This window comes from Xiphias gladius, chromosome 20 (genome assembly GCF_016859285.1).
Source record: "Xiphias gladius isolate SHS-SW01 ecotype Sanya breed wild chromosome 20, ASM1685928v1, whole genome shotgun sequence".
NCBI lineage: Eukaryota > Metazoa > Chordata > Actinopteri > Istiophoriformes > Xiphiidae > Xiphias > Xiphias gladius.
In genome coordinates this window covers 4,403,257-4,421,180 of record NC_053419.1, presented here as the reverse complement: position 1 = coordinate 4,421,180, position 17,924 = coordinate 4,403,257, and the positions used below count along the sequence as shown (strand labels likewise).

Genomic DNA, 17,924 nt, shown 5'->3' with positions numbered 1-17,924 from the left:
TGCTTAGGTAATGGTGATGAGATTCTGGTTTATATTTTCTATATATCAAAACCACCATTACTGAATCACGAAGCGAGTTGAATCTCTGTGGTGCGACTGACTCACACCCCTGCACTCACAGCCTCTTAATTTCTGTCTACTCAAGCAGCAGATCGATCACTGAATGAATTAAAAACACAAAGTCCCTGATAGACTGGCTGAGTGATTGTGGTCTGGACACTGTGGAGGAGAGTCATGGTTTCAGAGACGCTGTAGAAGGACAGAGTACCTGCCCCGTGATCCAGGTACACTCCTACTCTGGAGGAGTGAGGAGCTGAGATGGAAGTTCTGATGTTGTTATGTCTGAATTCATAACCATCACATAAACATTGTAATACCCAAGACTTGTCATTGTATCCAAATGCACTCTCTCTTCCTTCTCTGCTAATATTCTTGTATGCGACTGCTACGAAAACTTCAGGTACCTCCCACTTCACCTCCCAGTAACAACGTCCAGTCAGACTTTCTCTACACAAAACCTGAGACCAGGTAGTGAATCTGTCTGGGTGTGCAGAATCCACATATTCAAACAGCGCAAATGTTGCCTTTCTTTCCAGCTCAAGGAATATACAGTCATGTGCAGTGTGTGGATCCAGCTGGATTTGACATGAATACTTGAGGAATTCCACTCTGGTCTTGGGCTCAGCTGATGGCGGAGAAACGTCTGCTTCAGTCACTGTCAGTGGGATCTTGGCCCACTTCTCACTAAGAATGTCCTGTAGTTTATCTCTGGCCTCTGACACAGCCACTGTCGCATCCTCAGTGTATCTCGGGGAACAAATATTGATTCTGGGGGAGTCTGCGGCTTCACTGACACGTGACAGCAAGGTGTAATTGTGCAGAAACTGGGTGTGGTCCTCTGTGTGTGAGAGTAGCTCCAGCTCAGCGTCTTTCCTCCTCAGCTCAGCGATCTGCTGCTGCAGCTTCTCCTGAAGCTTTTTGGCCTGACTGACTTCGGTTTTCTGACGAGATCTGATCTGCTGCTTCACAGCAGTGAAGATTTTCTGACTGTCCCTCACAGCTTTATCAGCAGAGCTATTGATAGTCTCAACCTCCTGCTGAAGCACCAACACATCTTTCTCTCTCTGCTGGATTCTCAGCTGAACCTTTTGCCGAGTCACCCCAAGCTCCTTCTGCTTCTCAGTCATTTCCGCTGCAGCAGAGATTGTGTCGTGGCCTTTATGTTCATCCACAGAGCAGAGATAGCAGATACACTGTTGATCAGTGCGGCAGAAAATCTTCATGACCTCATTGTGACGGGTACAGATGTTCTCCCAAAGTTTCTTGGAGGTGTCGACCAGCTTGTGTTATGCAAAGGCTGGAGATTCATAGTGAGGCTGGAGGTGCTGCTCACAGTAAGAGACCAGACACTGCAGACAGGACTTGACAGCTTTCAGTTTTCTCCCGGTGCAGAAATCACAGGACACATCTTCGGGTCCAGCATAGCAGTGATCAGCTGGAGCAGCCTGGAGTCCTGTCTTCTTCAGTTCCTCCACCAAATCTGCCAACATGGTGTTTAGTACAGCTTAGTTCCCTTTCCTCATGTACACTTGCTGATCTGCAATAAATGGGGCTACACTTTACAACACGTTGGCTGCAGCCATCTGTACACATGCAGGTCTGCAAAAGAGGCAGGAAGGATGAAACATCTGGACTGAATGGGACTGGCTGTGCTGGAAAGCAGTTAGAGGAGGGAGGGGCTATTATTCTCCGTTCCATCTCAGGAAGAGGAGTGGTTTCAGTTATGCAACCTGTGTTTATAGCTCCTGTTTCTAGTACACGACTAAAACTAACCCTGCAAAGATGAAATGTTACATTATAGGTCGATATGTTGACTCAGTCCTCTCACTGTTCATTACTGTTTGGTCCGTTTGGAGAAGCTGTGTTACAAGACTCAGTTCAAGCTCCCTGAACCTGCAAATATCTGCAGAACTGATGACACGCCTCAGCTTTAGTGCTAATTAGCAAATGTTAGCATGCTAACACGCAAAAAAACCCCAATATATCAGCATGTTAGCACTGTCATTGTGAACATGCACGATGCTGATTTGATCCTTTAGCTCAAAGCACAGCTGTGCTCAAACATGACATGGAATTTAAGGCCCTGTTCAACCATATATAAAGGATATGGAGGATGTAATACAAAAAGTCTGTTTTTGCAGGATCTGTGACAGGTGAAGGTAATGGCCACGAAAATATTTTGCGAGGCGAAGCTGGATGTCATGTTCATTTACATTTACATTTGTGGCAGAAGTTATAACCTTCAGTTTTACAGTTCTCCAGTTCTTCTCCTGTTCAGTAACTTTTTTGATTCTGATTTAACGTGAGGACCTGATGCGACAGTCTCTATGTTTCCTTACTAATTAGACCAGAGGAACATCACATGATGAATCCACTCTCCTGTCTCTATGGCAACAGGTGGTGGTGGTAAAACTTTGATCCTGAATGCAGCTTGACATCGGCATGATCACACACACACACACACACACACACGCACATACAATTTCCCACAAACACACAGATACGGCACAGACCTGCACATATACATTATGTCCCCTACAGTCACTGCAAGCTTGTTAAAACGATGTGTGTATGTGTGTTCTGGAGGTGATAGAGAATTCGCTTTGGCACCTCACAAGTTTGCAGAGGCATATGGTATCCATGACGACTAAAACGCAGCCAATAAGATTTGATTGCAAGATTAACTGGAACCCAGTATGTAGGTATTAGCCATTTGTGAAAGGACACTGTTTATTAGACAGTAGATTCAGTTCTACATCATACAAACAGACTTCGACAAACACAACATTTTTCTTTCCACGGAAAAAAATTGTCAATAGCAGTAACACACTCAAACACATGCTTTAACATCTAGGGCTGGTGTTATTCTAGAATTTTTCTTATTGTCAGCAAATCCCATGTAAAGACAGAAACTACTTAAAATCCTTCTCTACCCTGTGTATGACTTTCAGCTCAAAGCCCATTTATTCCAAATGAAGACAAAATTCTTGTATGTATCACAAATATATATATATATATATATATATATATATATATATATATATATATATATATATATATATATGCTCAGTAATTTCCTAAAACAGCTGGGAAATATAGTTTTTATTGAATGTTAGTTAAACAGGGGGAAATAATGCATTTGCTGGGGACTATTTTCAGCTGCGGATCAATACACATTTGTTGCTCTAGTGACTATTTGCAGCAGTACGAGAGTGTACTTGGATTTGAGTCAAAATAACCTACAGTGTGTGTATGTTCATGGTAATGAAGGGACATGTCACCCAGTGCAACAGTGTGGCCTACTGATGTGTTTGAATAGTTTTTGGACAACAACAGCGCTCTATGGCCAAGAGGAATAAGATACATCAGGCTGTGATGCACACGCAATATTTGTTAGCAGGATCAGTTCATTGTTGGTTTTACTATTTTCATGGACCCTGTTGACAAAAAGAAAAATAAGGAAGTAGCTCTTATTTCCATTAGAGCTACTTTGCTAAATTGCATTAATGCCACATTTCATGTATGCTAATTTAAGGAGAGGGAGTCATATACTGTAAAGATTGTTAAGTTCTCTAAGGTAATATTGTAATTTTGCACTGTAAAAGTAAACTTGGCTTAGATTGAATTAAATTCTTGCTTTTTTTGTTTCAAGCTGAAATTACATTTTTTTAAAAACAATTCCAACCTATATGAGTCAAAAAAATCACATGGTTGTTTTGAGATGATTTTCAATAATATTGTGAGAAAAACTATCATGTTTTTCTATTTGTTGGACTGTAGAAGACACACCACCTTATGTTTTTATTTTTACTGAAATGTCATGGCAGACATTTCTGAAGCGGAACTGAAGCAGGAAATCAGTGGTATATTGTTAAAAAGCAAAGGCAATTGAATGCAACCCAAGGACTTAACAGGTGTGGGGGGAGTATACAGTTAATCATTCTAGTGATGTGTAGAATCATAATTATGGCAGTTTTTTTTCTATTTAAATAAGAATATAAGAGATGATTCATAGACTCAAAACACACCTGGTTTGTTCATCAGTGTGCTTTACAAGATATATTCTGTCAAACAGGTGCAAGGTTATCTCCTGTCTCAGTGTTTGTTAATATCGAGCTGTAACGGGAAATGAAGCTGTTTCTTAGCAACCTACATCCAGTGAAGGGGCCTTTGGAGATTTATCTTTGGATCTTGTTGCACAAATTCGATTTTTTTTATATTTTAGATTTAAATCTTTTTTTTTAAAAATTATTTTCACCTTGTTTCCATGTGAACTTGCTACATCCCTTTCACAGCTGGGTTGCATTTTAAAACTCAGTTTGATGGACATTTTTACATTTCATGACAATATGAAAAAATATTTAACCCTCCGGAGTCTGAGGCCTGTCAGCCACTTCTGAGGTGGTTTGACATGACTTGACATTTTTATATATTTCATCTATCTAAAAAATATTGATCCCAAAGTGTTACATATGCTTAAATTCAGCACAAACTCACCACCAATAATCTGAGAAAAGTAAGAAGGTCTTTACTGTATTTTTTGCTTAATGAAGGCTTTTCCTAGTGCATATTTGACCATTTAATTCACAGGGAGGATTTTGATTTACTGTTGATAACTCTGGGTTTTGAGTTGAGAGAGATTTTAATATCTATTTTTTTTTTTTTTTTTTTAAAGAAGAAGATTCAATTTTCTGTACAAATAACACTCACTTTGTGATTTACTCCAAACAGCAGCACAGTTTCATCATGGAGTGTTTAAAAAGACCACCCTGTCATCTTCTGCAGCGTCCAATAACACTACCTTTTCTTTTCTTTTTAATTCAGTCATGTAACATATCAGAGCATTGATTCTTTATGTTTCCACCTGTTGAACATTTAGACCAAAGTGAAGGAGGAAGTAAACTGCAGGCGTTGGGACCCAGTGGGCTGACATCTTTCCAAGCTAGATAAATGTGTAGCCGCCATACACATACGATGCTGCCTTCAAATGCTGCAAGAATCATCAACTTTGCATTTCGTATGTGTGGTTACCTCTAATTTTGGTAAAATGTGAAATTTCAATAATCAATCAACAGTTTAGTTTGGGGTATTTCTATACTCACTGTCTCTAGATTAAAGCCATATGCTTAAATGAAATGTAGTGCAAATATGTGAATTTAAGGTTTATTTATTTATGTATATATTCTTGTTGTAGGCTGAGCCATATGGACCAGAGTGCTCTGTACTGCTCTCAAGAAAAAGAAAAGAAAAACAGTGAGTGCATATCTGAAGACGTCCATGGTCTTTATAGGTTATGAAAACACTTCAAAAATAGGCTGGATTCAAAATGCACGGCGGTCACGCTGAAAACAAGAGTGCTTGGCCAAATTCATTTAAACTTTATGATAAGAATGCAGTGTTTTATTTCTAAATAAAACCTAGGGCACACACTCTCTCCCCCTCTCTCTCTCTCTCTCTCTCTCACACACACACACACACACACACACACACACACACACACACACAAACACACACAATCAAATACACAGCTAAGCAAACATTCCAAGAAAACGTAGAGCTGGGCGTTGGCTACACAGTTCTTCAAAAAAACCCTCCAGATTAAGCAACAAATGACATTTAAATGACATTTAAGTTTAATGTTTTAAAAGCTTTTCTGTTCACACTGTAAGCAATAATAGAAATACAGTTTTTAATTTCATTAATTAATAAAGGAAATTAAATGCTTAAAACTAGAGTATTTTCATTTCTGAATGTAAATTTGGTCATAATTAAGATTAAAATCCATCAGATAAAATCCAGCCCCACGGAGTGCGACCTACTTTTAGCAAAACAACACCAGTAGAATCTATTATACTCTCAACTGATTTTGTAAAATAATTACACAAAGTTTTATTTGTGAATTAATACAAAGAAGAATTTTGTGGGGTTGTGGGTTTTCCCAGCAAAAATTGTAAATAAAGTTGTTCTTGTGGAAGTGGCATAAGGAAAAGCATAATTTACCTGGTTTACCTTGAGTCCAACAAGGGAGAATCAGTAAAAGGAATAGTCTGACATTCTGAGAAAAATGCTCATTCACGTTCTTGGGAGGTAATAACTATAGTGAAAAAATAAAAATAAAAGTCCTTCTATAGCGGCATTAAATCATCAAATGCAGTTGGAAGTGCCTGTTTGCAAACAGCTGAGGAATCCGAGTTTGCGAGTAGTTTCTGAACGCAGCAGGAGCGTCAACCCTCCACCCTTGGAGGAAGCCGAGCGACATCCATCAGACTCGCTGGACTCTGGGAGGCAATCCCCGAGCCTTCCTCGGTTCTGCAACGCCGTCAGACCCTCCGCCGAGCTCCAGGCAGGTTTGGTGGACTCTGCGCGTCCCTTCTCCCCTCGACCCGGACTGTGGGAGAGATGCGACGTCTCGGAGGAGGAGGAGACCAACTGGCCAGGCAGCATCAGCAGCAGCAGCAGCAGCAGCAGCAGACACCTGAGAGCAGGATCTGAGTTTGTTTCTGTAACGTCAAAGGCAGGTAAGTGCCGAAGAGAAAAGACAGAAATGCTCCCGGCTCGGGTCTTGCCTCAGGCTCGGGTCTTGCCTCATACCGGGGCTCGTTTGGTGGCTATGTATCGGTGCGTCTCCCTGGTACTTGTCGTTTCCAGCTTCGGCGCAAGGCAGGCGGTATGAGTCATAGCCCGGCGCAGGGCTGCCGGAGGATCTGCTGAGGAGCAACGTGTCTGCAGCCTCCGAAGCCACAGTCCGCTATCAGCCGCTCCGCATGCAAAGCGCTGCACCTTTGTGCCGTTTAGACAAAATGACTGCGTGCCCTGTGTGTGTGTGTGTGTGTGTGTGTGTGTGTGACCGTGATCTAAGTTAGCGAACAATGTATTTGTAGTTGGAGTCTGTGTGGGTGTGCATGCACTTGTATATGACATGATTCTAAACATGGCAAGACTAAGGGTGGCCTGAATTTCATAAGGGTTAGAAATCGTTAAGAGTTCAATTTCGGAGGCCAAAAGTATGTGGACACCCGTGTCTACTTTTGGTCTAGGGCTGCCTTTGATGGTTTGGCCCTAGTTCCAATCAAACGGTGGTATTTTAGACAGAGGTTTTCCTGATTCAACATGACAGTACCCCTTTGCACAAAGCCAGCTCCATAAAGAAATGGTCTTCGCAGTTTGGTGTGGAAGAACTTGACTGGCCCGCACAGAGCCCGGACCTCAACCCCATCCAACACCTTTTGGATGAACTGGAAGACAGACCATTATCACCCACCATTAGTGCTGGACCTCACTAATGCTTTTTTGTGGCTGAATGGGAGCAAATCCCTGCGGCCGGGTTCAACATCTGGTGGAAAGCCTGGATCCAGAAGAGTGAAAGACTCTGTCTGTCTGTGGACAGTTTTTGTCACCGTGATAGCGTCACAACCGTGCAAGAGACAGTCACAGAACTTTTCCGGTGTGTAGTTGAGATCAAAATGAAGTTTGAAGATGGATGTGGTCTGAGCAAGGTTACTGGAAATAGGGAGGTTGGAAGTATGGAAGGGGCCACTGCCCCCCCACTTTACGTCCGTGGCCTACATTTGTTTTAAGGCCCAGATCGTTGTATCCCAGTTTCCTTCATTCCCATCCTCAGGTAAAGCATCAGGTAAAACTAGAGACCGTCTTGCGATCGGATCACCTCAGCCACGACACCTGTCACCATGTTGACGTTCCGACCCAGGTGTACTCAGTAGTCATTACTACATTGTTGACAGGCGTCACGGCTGGTGTGATCCCATCGCAAGATGGTCTGTAATTTCAAATTTGCTTCTGTAATATCGTGTTTTTCAGTTCTGTGTGGCAGATGGTTATAAGCACTACAGTACCCAAGAGGCTTAGCTGAGGTTGGGATGGAGAAGAAGCCGGTCAGAGGCACAGATTCAAAACTCTTGTTCCATCTTATCGCTCCAGCGTGCTGTTAGCCGAGCACGCGGTACAATTTGAAGCTCTTTGATTGGAAGTCTTTCACTGGAATGCATCTTGGGAGTCGTAGTTGACTTCTCTTTCAGTTTTCAGATCCACAGCCTTTACCTTTTGACCTTTTTATCAAGGAGCCAGATGTTTTCTGACACAGATGTTCATCTTTTGTACTGACGAGTCAACCCTTAGAGGTTCATGTCCATCTAAGGCTTGTGCTCCAACTCTGTCGCCCAACACTGTCGATGAGAAAATCCGCGGGAGTGCACACATGTACACGATTACGCTGATACACTGAATGGGATAGAAATCTTTACATCTGTGTAAGATTCTTTAGATTCTGTTACAAATCAAATACCAAGACTTGTCTGAACTCTGCACTTGTTTTACATTCACTGTATACTATATAGCCAGGTGTTTCCCCGAATGAGAGATAATATTTCAGATACGCAGACACGAGAAGCTCCCGATGCCACTGTGACAGTAATGAGTATCTCTCTCTGTCCCATAGGCAGACCTAGGTTATTTGTTGACTCATAAATCAGTTTGTAAACAAAGATGGAGGGGGCTGAGATGATTAGAGGAAGCGGCCTTTATTGGTTTGGTAATGCAGTCGCCCTCCCTTGAGCTGCTGGCAGCTTTATTGTTTCACGTCCCCAGTATCATTAAGTTGATTCCTCACTGATGGACTCATAATGGAAATAACAGATTACATTTTGCTCGTGGGGCTGTTAGCTGCTGGTGTTATTATACACCGAAGGGCTCGGCTTCTTCAAAATCGCTATTCATTTGTCAAACTTTCATAAAAAGAAAAATTAATCACCAAAGACAAAGCAAAGGCGAGAGAAATAGTGGCTGCCGCAGATGCACATCGACTGGGGGTTTCTCTTTTTTCTTTTCAGTGTTTACTTCTCATGTGTCCGGGTCACCCCACAGCAGCTCTGGCTGATGCTGCATTCACGTCCTGCCAGGTCGAAATATGAACTACTGACATGGTAGAACTGTTCACATCAACCCCTGACTGCACTGGTCCCCAACCCCCTGGTCTTGTTTAAAGCCAAAAAATGTGTAATTATAACTCTTTGTCACAGATTGCAAATATCTGTGAAATCTGAAGCAGTTAAACTGAGGACTATGTTTTCCCTTTTCAGACTGTTTCACTGTAACAGAGGGGTAAATAGTGCTGTTTTCAGGCGTAGGCTCGCCCAAACTACTGTTGTTAATTGAAATTACTGGCTGTCGATTATGGGCTGATTATTGGCCAATACGATTCACACCGGGGCAAGAGCCATTTCCGAAACGCGACAGCCTACTATGTGCATCCTCCGCTCCAGTCATGTAGTCAGTAAGTTAAAGAAAGGATAAACAATGATGTCCACAGGCTTGAGTTTTTATCAATAGATTTTGGCTATAAAGCCAGATGTTTTCCTCCTGGAATCTCCCCACTGTGCTGTGTTGAGGATCTGTCCATACACCGCAGCGAGCGAGTGACCCACAAAATGTAAAAACTGAAAGAAATTTCAGTTAATTATATGGGAACGAGCAGCAGTGAAAGATGTGAGCGGAACTATCGTTTCGTGTCTATTCCAGTCACATTTTACAGCAACACTTTACACACTTCTAAAGTGCTGCTGTTTGTTGAAAAACCAGCATAAAGAGTGTCTGTTTAAATCCCATCCAGACCTTCCTGTTAGAGAACCACACTGATGTTCTCTCTTGGATATTTTGATTATAGGACACCAAACAAAAAATGTTATAAATAACCGGCAGGTTAAATTTTCTTAATGCAGAGCATTTTAGCTTTAATACATATCTACACTGCTTCACAAATTTTAACGCCAGTCGAAAAGGTGCATTGTGAGCTGTATGTAGAATTAATTAGTAAGTGAAAGTCTGACGCTGAATACCTGCAGCTCTGTACAGAAATGACGGGCACTGTCTAGGATGTGGAGGGGTCAAAGACACTCCTGCACAGACACGGGCCATCAAAAAACCTGTCATGAGTCATGCAGGGATATTAATACCAAGGTTATGATCCATATCACAACCTTAATATGCTTAAAACCAAGATAATAAGGAGAATGTTTTTCGCGTAGGGCACCAAAATGTCCAGAAATAGCCCTGGGTCAAAGTACCCAGCTTTTAATAAAAAAAAAAAAAAAAGTCTGGTTCTAAAAAAGTCTGAAAAAATGAACAGAATTTTGTGCAGCAGAAATTTTTCTTCTGAACTTGTTAATCATCTCGCCACCTCTAGGTTGGGAAAGACTGCCTTAGCGGTAATTCAGATTTTAGCTTTTCATCCATGTACAGTTAATTGTTCCCATTAGATTCTGAACCCAAATCTCCTCCTCCTCCGCCCTCCTTCCCTCCCTCCTGCTCAGTCTGTCTTCCCACAGAGGCTCCTGAATGATAGCAGTCGGACTGAGGTAACATAAATCTGTGCTCTCAGTCAAACTATTTCTACATGCTAAGGCCTGTAGATCTTTCCTGCCATTGTCATTTAGTTTCCATGAGGTACATCAGCATCAGTTTCCATGGTAATGTCAGAAAATCCAATTGTCCTTTTGAGGTTTATCCAGCAAGAATCGCAGACCGTGAGAATGCGGGTCAGGTGTTTTGCTGTGATGATCCTCTGTGACCTTTTAACTCTGGGACAGCTCTTCCTAATCGGTGTGCCCTTTTCTCCTTGCTCCCTGTCTTTCTCTGTCACTGTCTCTCTCTCTCTCTCTCCCTCCTGTCGCCCACCTGCAGTGTATTGATCAGAAACAGCGGGATTCAGCCTTCTTAAGATGATTAATGCATAGATAAGATTTCCACCTGATAGCGAGGGCCTGGCTGCAGTAAAACTCCTCTCCTAGTCAAGCTGGGTGTGCGTGTGCTTTCCTGAGAGTATTGTCTGTGAGCAGAACTAAGTTTTAGTGGTAGAAATGATTCTTGGCAGAAATAATCTGGTAGAGTTAAAGCTCAGAAGCCGGAGGGAGCCAAAGAACCCACTTTTTTTCACAGGGCTAACGAGCTAAATAGCGAACCAGAGCTGAGGTGAATAGACGCTGGTTCAGTATAAACTCGGTGCGCGGTGGGAGCTGGGATTTATCACACCAGACAGCAGCGTTCAGCCAACAACAGTCCAGTTTTTGATGGTTCTGAGTCCATTGCAAACACCTTTGTTGGTAATGTAGCCCTGACTGCCACCTGCCTTTATTCTCCGTGCATACAGATCCTGGACAATGTGTCCTTAGCATGAATCATTAGCTGCAGACTTTAAAGAATAATCTTTACAAAATGTCAAGAAAACATGGCCTCAAACATAAAGAAATAAGACCAGAATTAGTTGGATTCTGAGCGCTTAGCACACAGACTGAAGACAGCACCAAATTACTGTGTCTGGCCCTTTGGCTCATATTAAAATAGAGGGGAAATGATTCGTTCATGAAACAGCAACTTTGCTAACCGATTCATTGTTTAAGTTATTTTCATAAGCAGCATGTTAGTGGCGTGGGACAGGGCCGGCAGGTTCAGTCTGGTTGATGTTTTTGGATCAGAGGGAAATGTTTTGGCAACCACAGGAAGGACTGCCCTGAATTTTTGGCACAGGGATTCATGTTCCTTTCATCAGGTTATCATGTTTCACAACTATTTTATGACCTATATCTGCAAAACCAATGACATCCCCTCCCAAACAATACAGTGGTTTGAGCTTCGTAGATGTGAAGATCTTGCACTCATCCTGGTCTTAAATGATCATAAACTGAATATCTTCGGTTGAAAAGACAATCAGTCTGGATACATCGGTCTGGGCTTTGAGAACTTGTGATAGCCGTTTTTCATAGATTCATCAATAACTGACAGACTATTCAATATTTCAGAAATAATGATATTTTTCTGCAGCTCTATAAACTGTTAAAACCTTTTGGTGAGTGTATTAATAGCATATAACAATAGATACTTGTTTTCAGGAAAAAAAAAATCTTTTTAGACATGAGTTCGACATCCTGTGTTTTGAAATTGGTGGTACAACTGTGTTGTCACGATATTTGTCATATTGTGGACCGATGATCTGCTGTTGCCAGGCCCAGCAACAGGCAGGCTAGGTTTGGGGTTGAATTTGAATTTGATTTGTTACCATCAGTGGAGCCACCTGCTCTCTCTAGTGACTGACAGAACACAAATGCTCTTTCACAAGACTTTCATTGGTTAAAGTGCAATACACTGTGGTCCTTACATTGTCATGTCTGACAGTTATCAACACATTGATTAGGCTGTGAACTGAAGCTACTAGTTGTGAGGTTAAATTTTAAAACATTAGTTGTGACACTGTGAAGTTGTCATGGTACATGATTATTTGATTCATAGGATTATACATGATTAATTGAAAACAGAACAAAGAGACGTGTTGATAATGAAAATAACCTCCAGCCATATTTATAACCAGTCCAACCCTTTGTAACGTTTAAAGTTCTCTGTGCTGTTTCTAGTTTTTTGTAGTTGTCGTTTGGGTCGAGGATGGAGGCGCTGTGACACATTCAGGTTAACAATTTGATCTCCAGTTACTCACTCAGCTCAGCCAGTCAGTCTGTATAATTCACAGCTGGATAAACAGGAGAGAGGGTGAGGGAGAGCAAGAGCAAGAGCAAGGGTTTAAAGACTTAGGATGGCAAAGGACGGACACCAGACTCGGAGAGTTTAACACATAGTAGCCAGCTGAGCTAATTTTATGCAAAATTTGCATAATGCTGCAAGAGATAAAATACAAACGAAGTGCATTTGTATGTGTTGAGCTCAACCCCTTTACTTAATATTGCAGAAGAAGAACCAGAAAAGATTAGTACAGCAGTTGGTCTCCTCCGTGTATACTGTGTGTCTTAGGTAGTACAGAGGTAGTACATTGGCATACAGAGTCAATGGAAAGCTGCGATTAGACCGGAGTATACTCAGGGCGGTGTGAATTGACACAATGTTGCACCGTGTGAGCTTAAAGTCTGTGCTCTGTCAGATCAGTCATAGGCTGAACACAAACATACAGGCACAGTCTCACAAACACGGTCAGTTCGTCCATTGCTAGCTAGCTTACAACTGATGCACAGTTGGTACATCGGCTGTTTGGGGCTAATAGACACAAACAGTGCGGCAGTCAAGTTCATACAGATGACACAAGAGTATTTGCTACATTATCTGCCTGGAAAAACTTGATTTGACAAAAGAAGGTCTGTGACGCAACGCCTCAAAACCTGTTAGGTATTAGGTCGTGTGGGTGGGTTGAGTAAGTAAAGGGTCTGAGTTTGACACAGGACGCTGATGATCACATCCTGTCTTCTACCAACAGTCAGCGTTCGCTTGACCACAATCATCCTTGACCTTTGACTTCTTTCACTTCTAAATTAGGTAAAGTATATATGACATTTGTACTTCAGGTTCTTGTTACTTATTGGCCAACACCATATTGGCAAGGAGCTGAATTAGCCAATATTGGCCCAGCCAATTTAACATTCATTCATGAGGCTGTTTGTTAAAAAAATACATTCATAGAAGTTTGTTACGCCACAGAGAGGGATGGAGAAGTGGACAGTCTGAAAGAGAGAACAGGAGATCTGGGTATGATTAGTGTAGGATCAATAATGGAGACTGTTCTTCTGGACAGTAAATGGGCTCGGCAGTACAATCTCTCCCCTCAGCTGCCACTTTTATCTTCACTCATAAATACCAGGATTACAACGTCTCATGATAGGAAATCCTCGCCATGTAGTGCTGTTTTAATGATGGAGGCTAATGTTGATTTATATAGAGCAGAGGCACACTGTTCTCTTAAGGATTTCTCCATCTTTCTGCCATGGTCTCCAAACATCAAATCAAGCAACAGGACACTTAGGTGACTGGACAGCTTGTAACTTTAAAATGATCAGGGTTTAATTAATGCTTTCCACCGTTCATTTTTTCCTTTCGATTTAGTTTTCAGATGTGTTTTACCCTCAATCATTACAGTTCCACGTAAACCATGTTTTACACAAGTGGCATGAAATACCTACTGTCTTCCATAGTGATAATAACTGTTATACCTTTACCGCTAATAATTCTGTATTCTTATTGGCTGGAGGATGTGGATTTCCTTACAGTAATTCGACAGTACAATTGGACGCCTAAGATGCAGGTTCTTTTTTCCAGTTCTAAATGAATTTGCCATTAGTAAAGGGGCCACCAAATTTCCAGATTAAAATCTGTTTGTAGGTCTTAGGGTGTACTACTTCAGATGTAAGAAAGTTGTGTAAAGTTTTTTTCGGCTTCAGAGGGAGCTGTGTGAAGAGTCTGATAAAGGACTCAATAAAAACAGGAACTGAGGAAACACTATCATAAATCTCATAAATTTGCAGTGGGGAAATACCAGGATAAACCAGGATAAGCAAAATAAGACAATGACAGAAAAGTGAAGTGTGAAAAAGATAATAAAAGACTAAAAGAGAGGAGATGTATTGAAGTGAGTAAAATCAGAAATAAAAAGGAGGTTATTAAAATGAAAACAATCCAGAAAATAAAATAGAATAAAAGGACATACCAAGTAGGAAGACATCCTAAAATGTATAAATAAATAGACAAATAAATAAATTTAATTAAATTAAAAGCCACACTAAAAAGGTAGGTCTTGAGTTTGCTTTTAAAAATATCAACATTCTCTGCTGCCTTAAGGAGGGCTGTTCCAGAGACATGGACCATAGTAATAAAAGGATGCCTAACTGTGGGATTTTGTTCTTACTTAATTGAAAGGTCGCCATCAGAAGACCCGGGGGCTCTAGAAAGTTCATAGGATAAAAGCAAATCTTATAAATAGGTATGACCTAGGCCATTAAGAGATTTGTAAAAACCAATAAAGGGATCTTAAAATCAATTCTGACACATACAGATAGCCAATGCATAAACTTTAAAATTGGTGTAATGTGTGCCCTCTTTCTGGTCTTAGTCAACACACCTGAGTTTTGAAGCAGTTGCAGTTGAGATATATTCTTCTTAGGGAGACCAGACAGCAGAGCATTACAATGGTCAATTTTGCAGGTAATAAAAGTGTGCAGTAGCGTCTCTGCATTGGCTTGAGAGAGAAACGGTCGCACTATCGCAAGGTTTTTCAAATGATAAAATGCAATCTCAGTTACATTGTTAATGTCAGGCCCAAAACTGAGATCTGAGGCAAAGATGACTCCTAGGTTTTTCACTTGTTGACAGGGATTTAATGCCAGTGCTTGCAGTTTCACATTAGATTTCTTTCTCTGAGCTTCAGTAACAATGACCAAGACTTCAGTTTTGTCCTGATTGAGCTGTAGAAAATTCTCTGCAATCCATAACTTGATATCCGAAATAGAATTAAAAAGGGCATTGATTGGCTCTGGGTCATCAGAAGACACAGCAACTTAAAGCTGTCTGTCATCAGCATAGCTATGGAAATTGATGCTGTGCCTCCTGATGATATTTCCAGCTGGCAGCATATAAAGATTAAAAAGTGCAGGACCTAAAATTGAACCTTGAGTAACACCACAATTCATTTTATAGCTTTCAGATGAACATTCATCCATGCTTACAAAAAAATTCTTTATCTGTAAGAAATGATTTGAACTAATTAAAAACAGTACCAGAGAGGCCAATCAGACTGAGGTCTGTCTAAAAGAATTGGGTGGTCTGTCGTATCAAAGGCTGAATTTAAGAAAAGTAGTTTCTTACAGAGGGTTTTTTCATATCCATATTGGACTTGATGTTGTTTACAATCTTGTCTAGAAGTCAGTTCTATGATGGGCCCGAAAACCAGATTCGTTTTTTTCAAAAATATTGTGAGACTTCATAAAATCATTTAACTGATCACAACCAAACTTCTGTAAAATTTTGCTTAACAATGGTAGATTGGATAATGGTCTGCAGTTATTAGGTATTGAGTCATCTAAATTGTTTCTCTTCAGAAGAGGTATAACTATGGAGGTCTTAAGAGCAGTAGGGAAGACACCTATCTGAAGAAAATAATCTACAATGTTAAGTCAATTTGCTTTGAAAAAGCTATAAATGTTTTAAAAAAGGATGTGGGAATGGGATATGAAAAACAGGTTGCAGGTTTTAGTTGGGAAATAACTTTGTCAACCATTTCCCGCATCAACCAGGACAAACTTTCTCCATCTTCTTTCTGCTGTTTTACAGTTTCTCTTAAATTGTTTAATTTCCTAATTTTTCCAGGGAGGTGTTGCATTAGTAGTAATCTTTTTATCTAAAATCAGGTCATTAACAAGAAACGTCTTGTTTAAAAGACATCTGACATTCAAAAGTGCCATATTCAGGGTCACTAGCAGGGTTTTCTTAAGGGATGGTTTAGCAGATATGTGTGCATATGGATCTGAGATTATTAAAATTCAAGTTTGTTTTGGTGTTATGGGGTTTGGTGTTACATCTGGTAGTGTTAACGACAGGAATTACTGAATTGTTAGAAATATCAGTGGGTCCGAGTCTGGTAGAGCATGTATTACTGTTGGATGTGGAGCTAAAGCAGTAGTGACTCTGATGGACTGGTCAGCAAGTGCAGGCTGGTAGCGTAGAGAGTTGTCAAGTGAGCATGCTTTATGCTATATGATATATTGGCAGAGAACAAACGGCAGCCAGATATGTTCAAGTGGAGCCTGTCTGCTCCAAAAAGTTAGCTCCCGTCCCAAAAAACTTTAAAATTGTCTATGAAGCCCATGTTGGGGGAGTCCAAAACAGGGGAGAGCCAGGTGTTGAGGCTAAGCAGCTTGCTGTCCTAAAGTGATGTCACTTGAGTAAAGATTCCTTTCTGTGCAGGCTAACAAGTACAAGTTTGAAAAGAAAAAAAATCTGAGGCTGTGGAGTTAGCTAGCAGCTCAAGGCTACGTTAGCTCCTATTAGCATAAAACTGAATCTCCGAGCAAATTGGCAGTGGTCACTATGAGTTGCATTGTGGGTAATGTAGGTGCCAGGTTTTGACATGGAAGAAGAATGCGTGGAATAAAAAAGATGCATCAGGTGATTCTCAGCCCCTGCATCATCCATTACAATCATGGAACATACAAGACAGAGAATGAGTTTTCTAACCCAAAGGGACCTTAGACAAAGAAACATAGATTACGGAGTTTCCATTTGTGTCAGTGGGACACAATGAGGCATCAGTCATAATAACTAAACATGGCAACATTTCAGTATGCCCCCCCCCATCTTTCCCACATTGGATTTTGGAGATTTGTGTCTGACCATTTCTTTAACTTTCTGAGACTGACAATCATTGGAGGAGGAGGAGGACATTAGCAAAATGATCTGATAATCACAACACCAAAGGACCTGCCAAGCAGTTTGCGGAAGCATTTTGGCTTGATGGCAAAATTACCTACACAGATCAGGCTGTTTGCCGACTTTGTAAAAAGTGGAGCAACATAAACTATACAGCCTCGTCTGACTGCCTCCTTTTCACTACATAAGTGGCCCATTGGGACTGTTTCAGGAGAAAGTTTTCAGGATAATGGCAGAGTTGAAGCCACCATATAAAACTCTAAATTGCACCACACTCTCTTAGTTTGAACAAATTATCTGTTAATTTGAATTCCTTCAGACATGTCTTTTTGAAGAAGTGACAGTCCTACTTAGTCTGTAACAGGCTGTATATTGCTGATGTTGATTAATAATCCTTGCAACTGGGAACATTATTAAAATTTTGATTGAGAAGATGAAAGCAACTGATCAACCAGGGACTCAGAGAGCTGAGATCATTTTAAGATAAACTTACCATGAATTAATATATTGAAAAGTAATGTGATCTATATGTCACTGCCAAGAATGCACCGGGGACTAAACACAATCTGTACTCTTTTGTCTCTTACTCTCATTTTTCATTCATTCTCTCTCTTGTTTCTTTCTGTCTTTCATGCGGTAAACTTCTTTTATTTGCTGCT

At 40.9% G+C, this 17,924-nt stretch overlaps 2 protein-coding genes across 2 annotated transcripts in view; one reads left to right on the top strand and one right to left on the bottom strand.

Moving 5' to 3' along the window:
• Positions 1–140: 140 nt before the first annotated feature.
• On the bottom strand, positions 141–1,559 carry LOC120805929 (tripartite motif-containing protein 16-like). Its single transcript, XM_040156494.1, is given in 1 exon segment — positions 141–1,559. A coding segment is annotated over 1 exon segment (1,410 nt). The 5' UTR covers positions 1,551–1,559.
• Positions 1,560–6,471: 4,912 nt separating this feature from the next.
• rab27b (RAB27B, member RAS oncogene family) overlaps positions 6,472–17,924 on the top strand; it is a 66,764-nt gene continuing 55,311 nt past the window's right edge. Inside the window, exon 1 of the mRNA XM_040156497.1 lies at positions 6,472–6,578. The gene's annotated coding sequence lies outside the window, so the exon portion shown is untranslated. The remainder of the gene's footprint in view (positions 6,579–17,924) is intronic.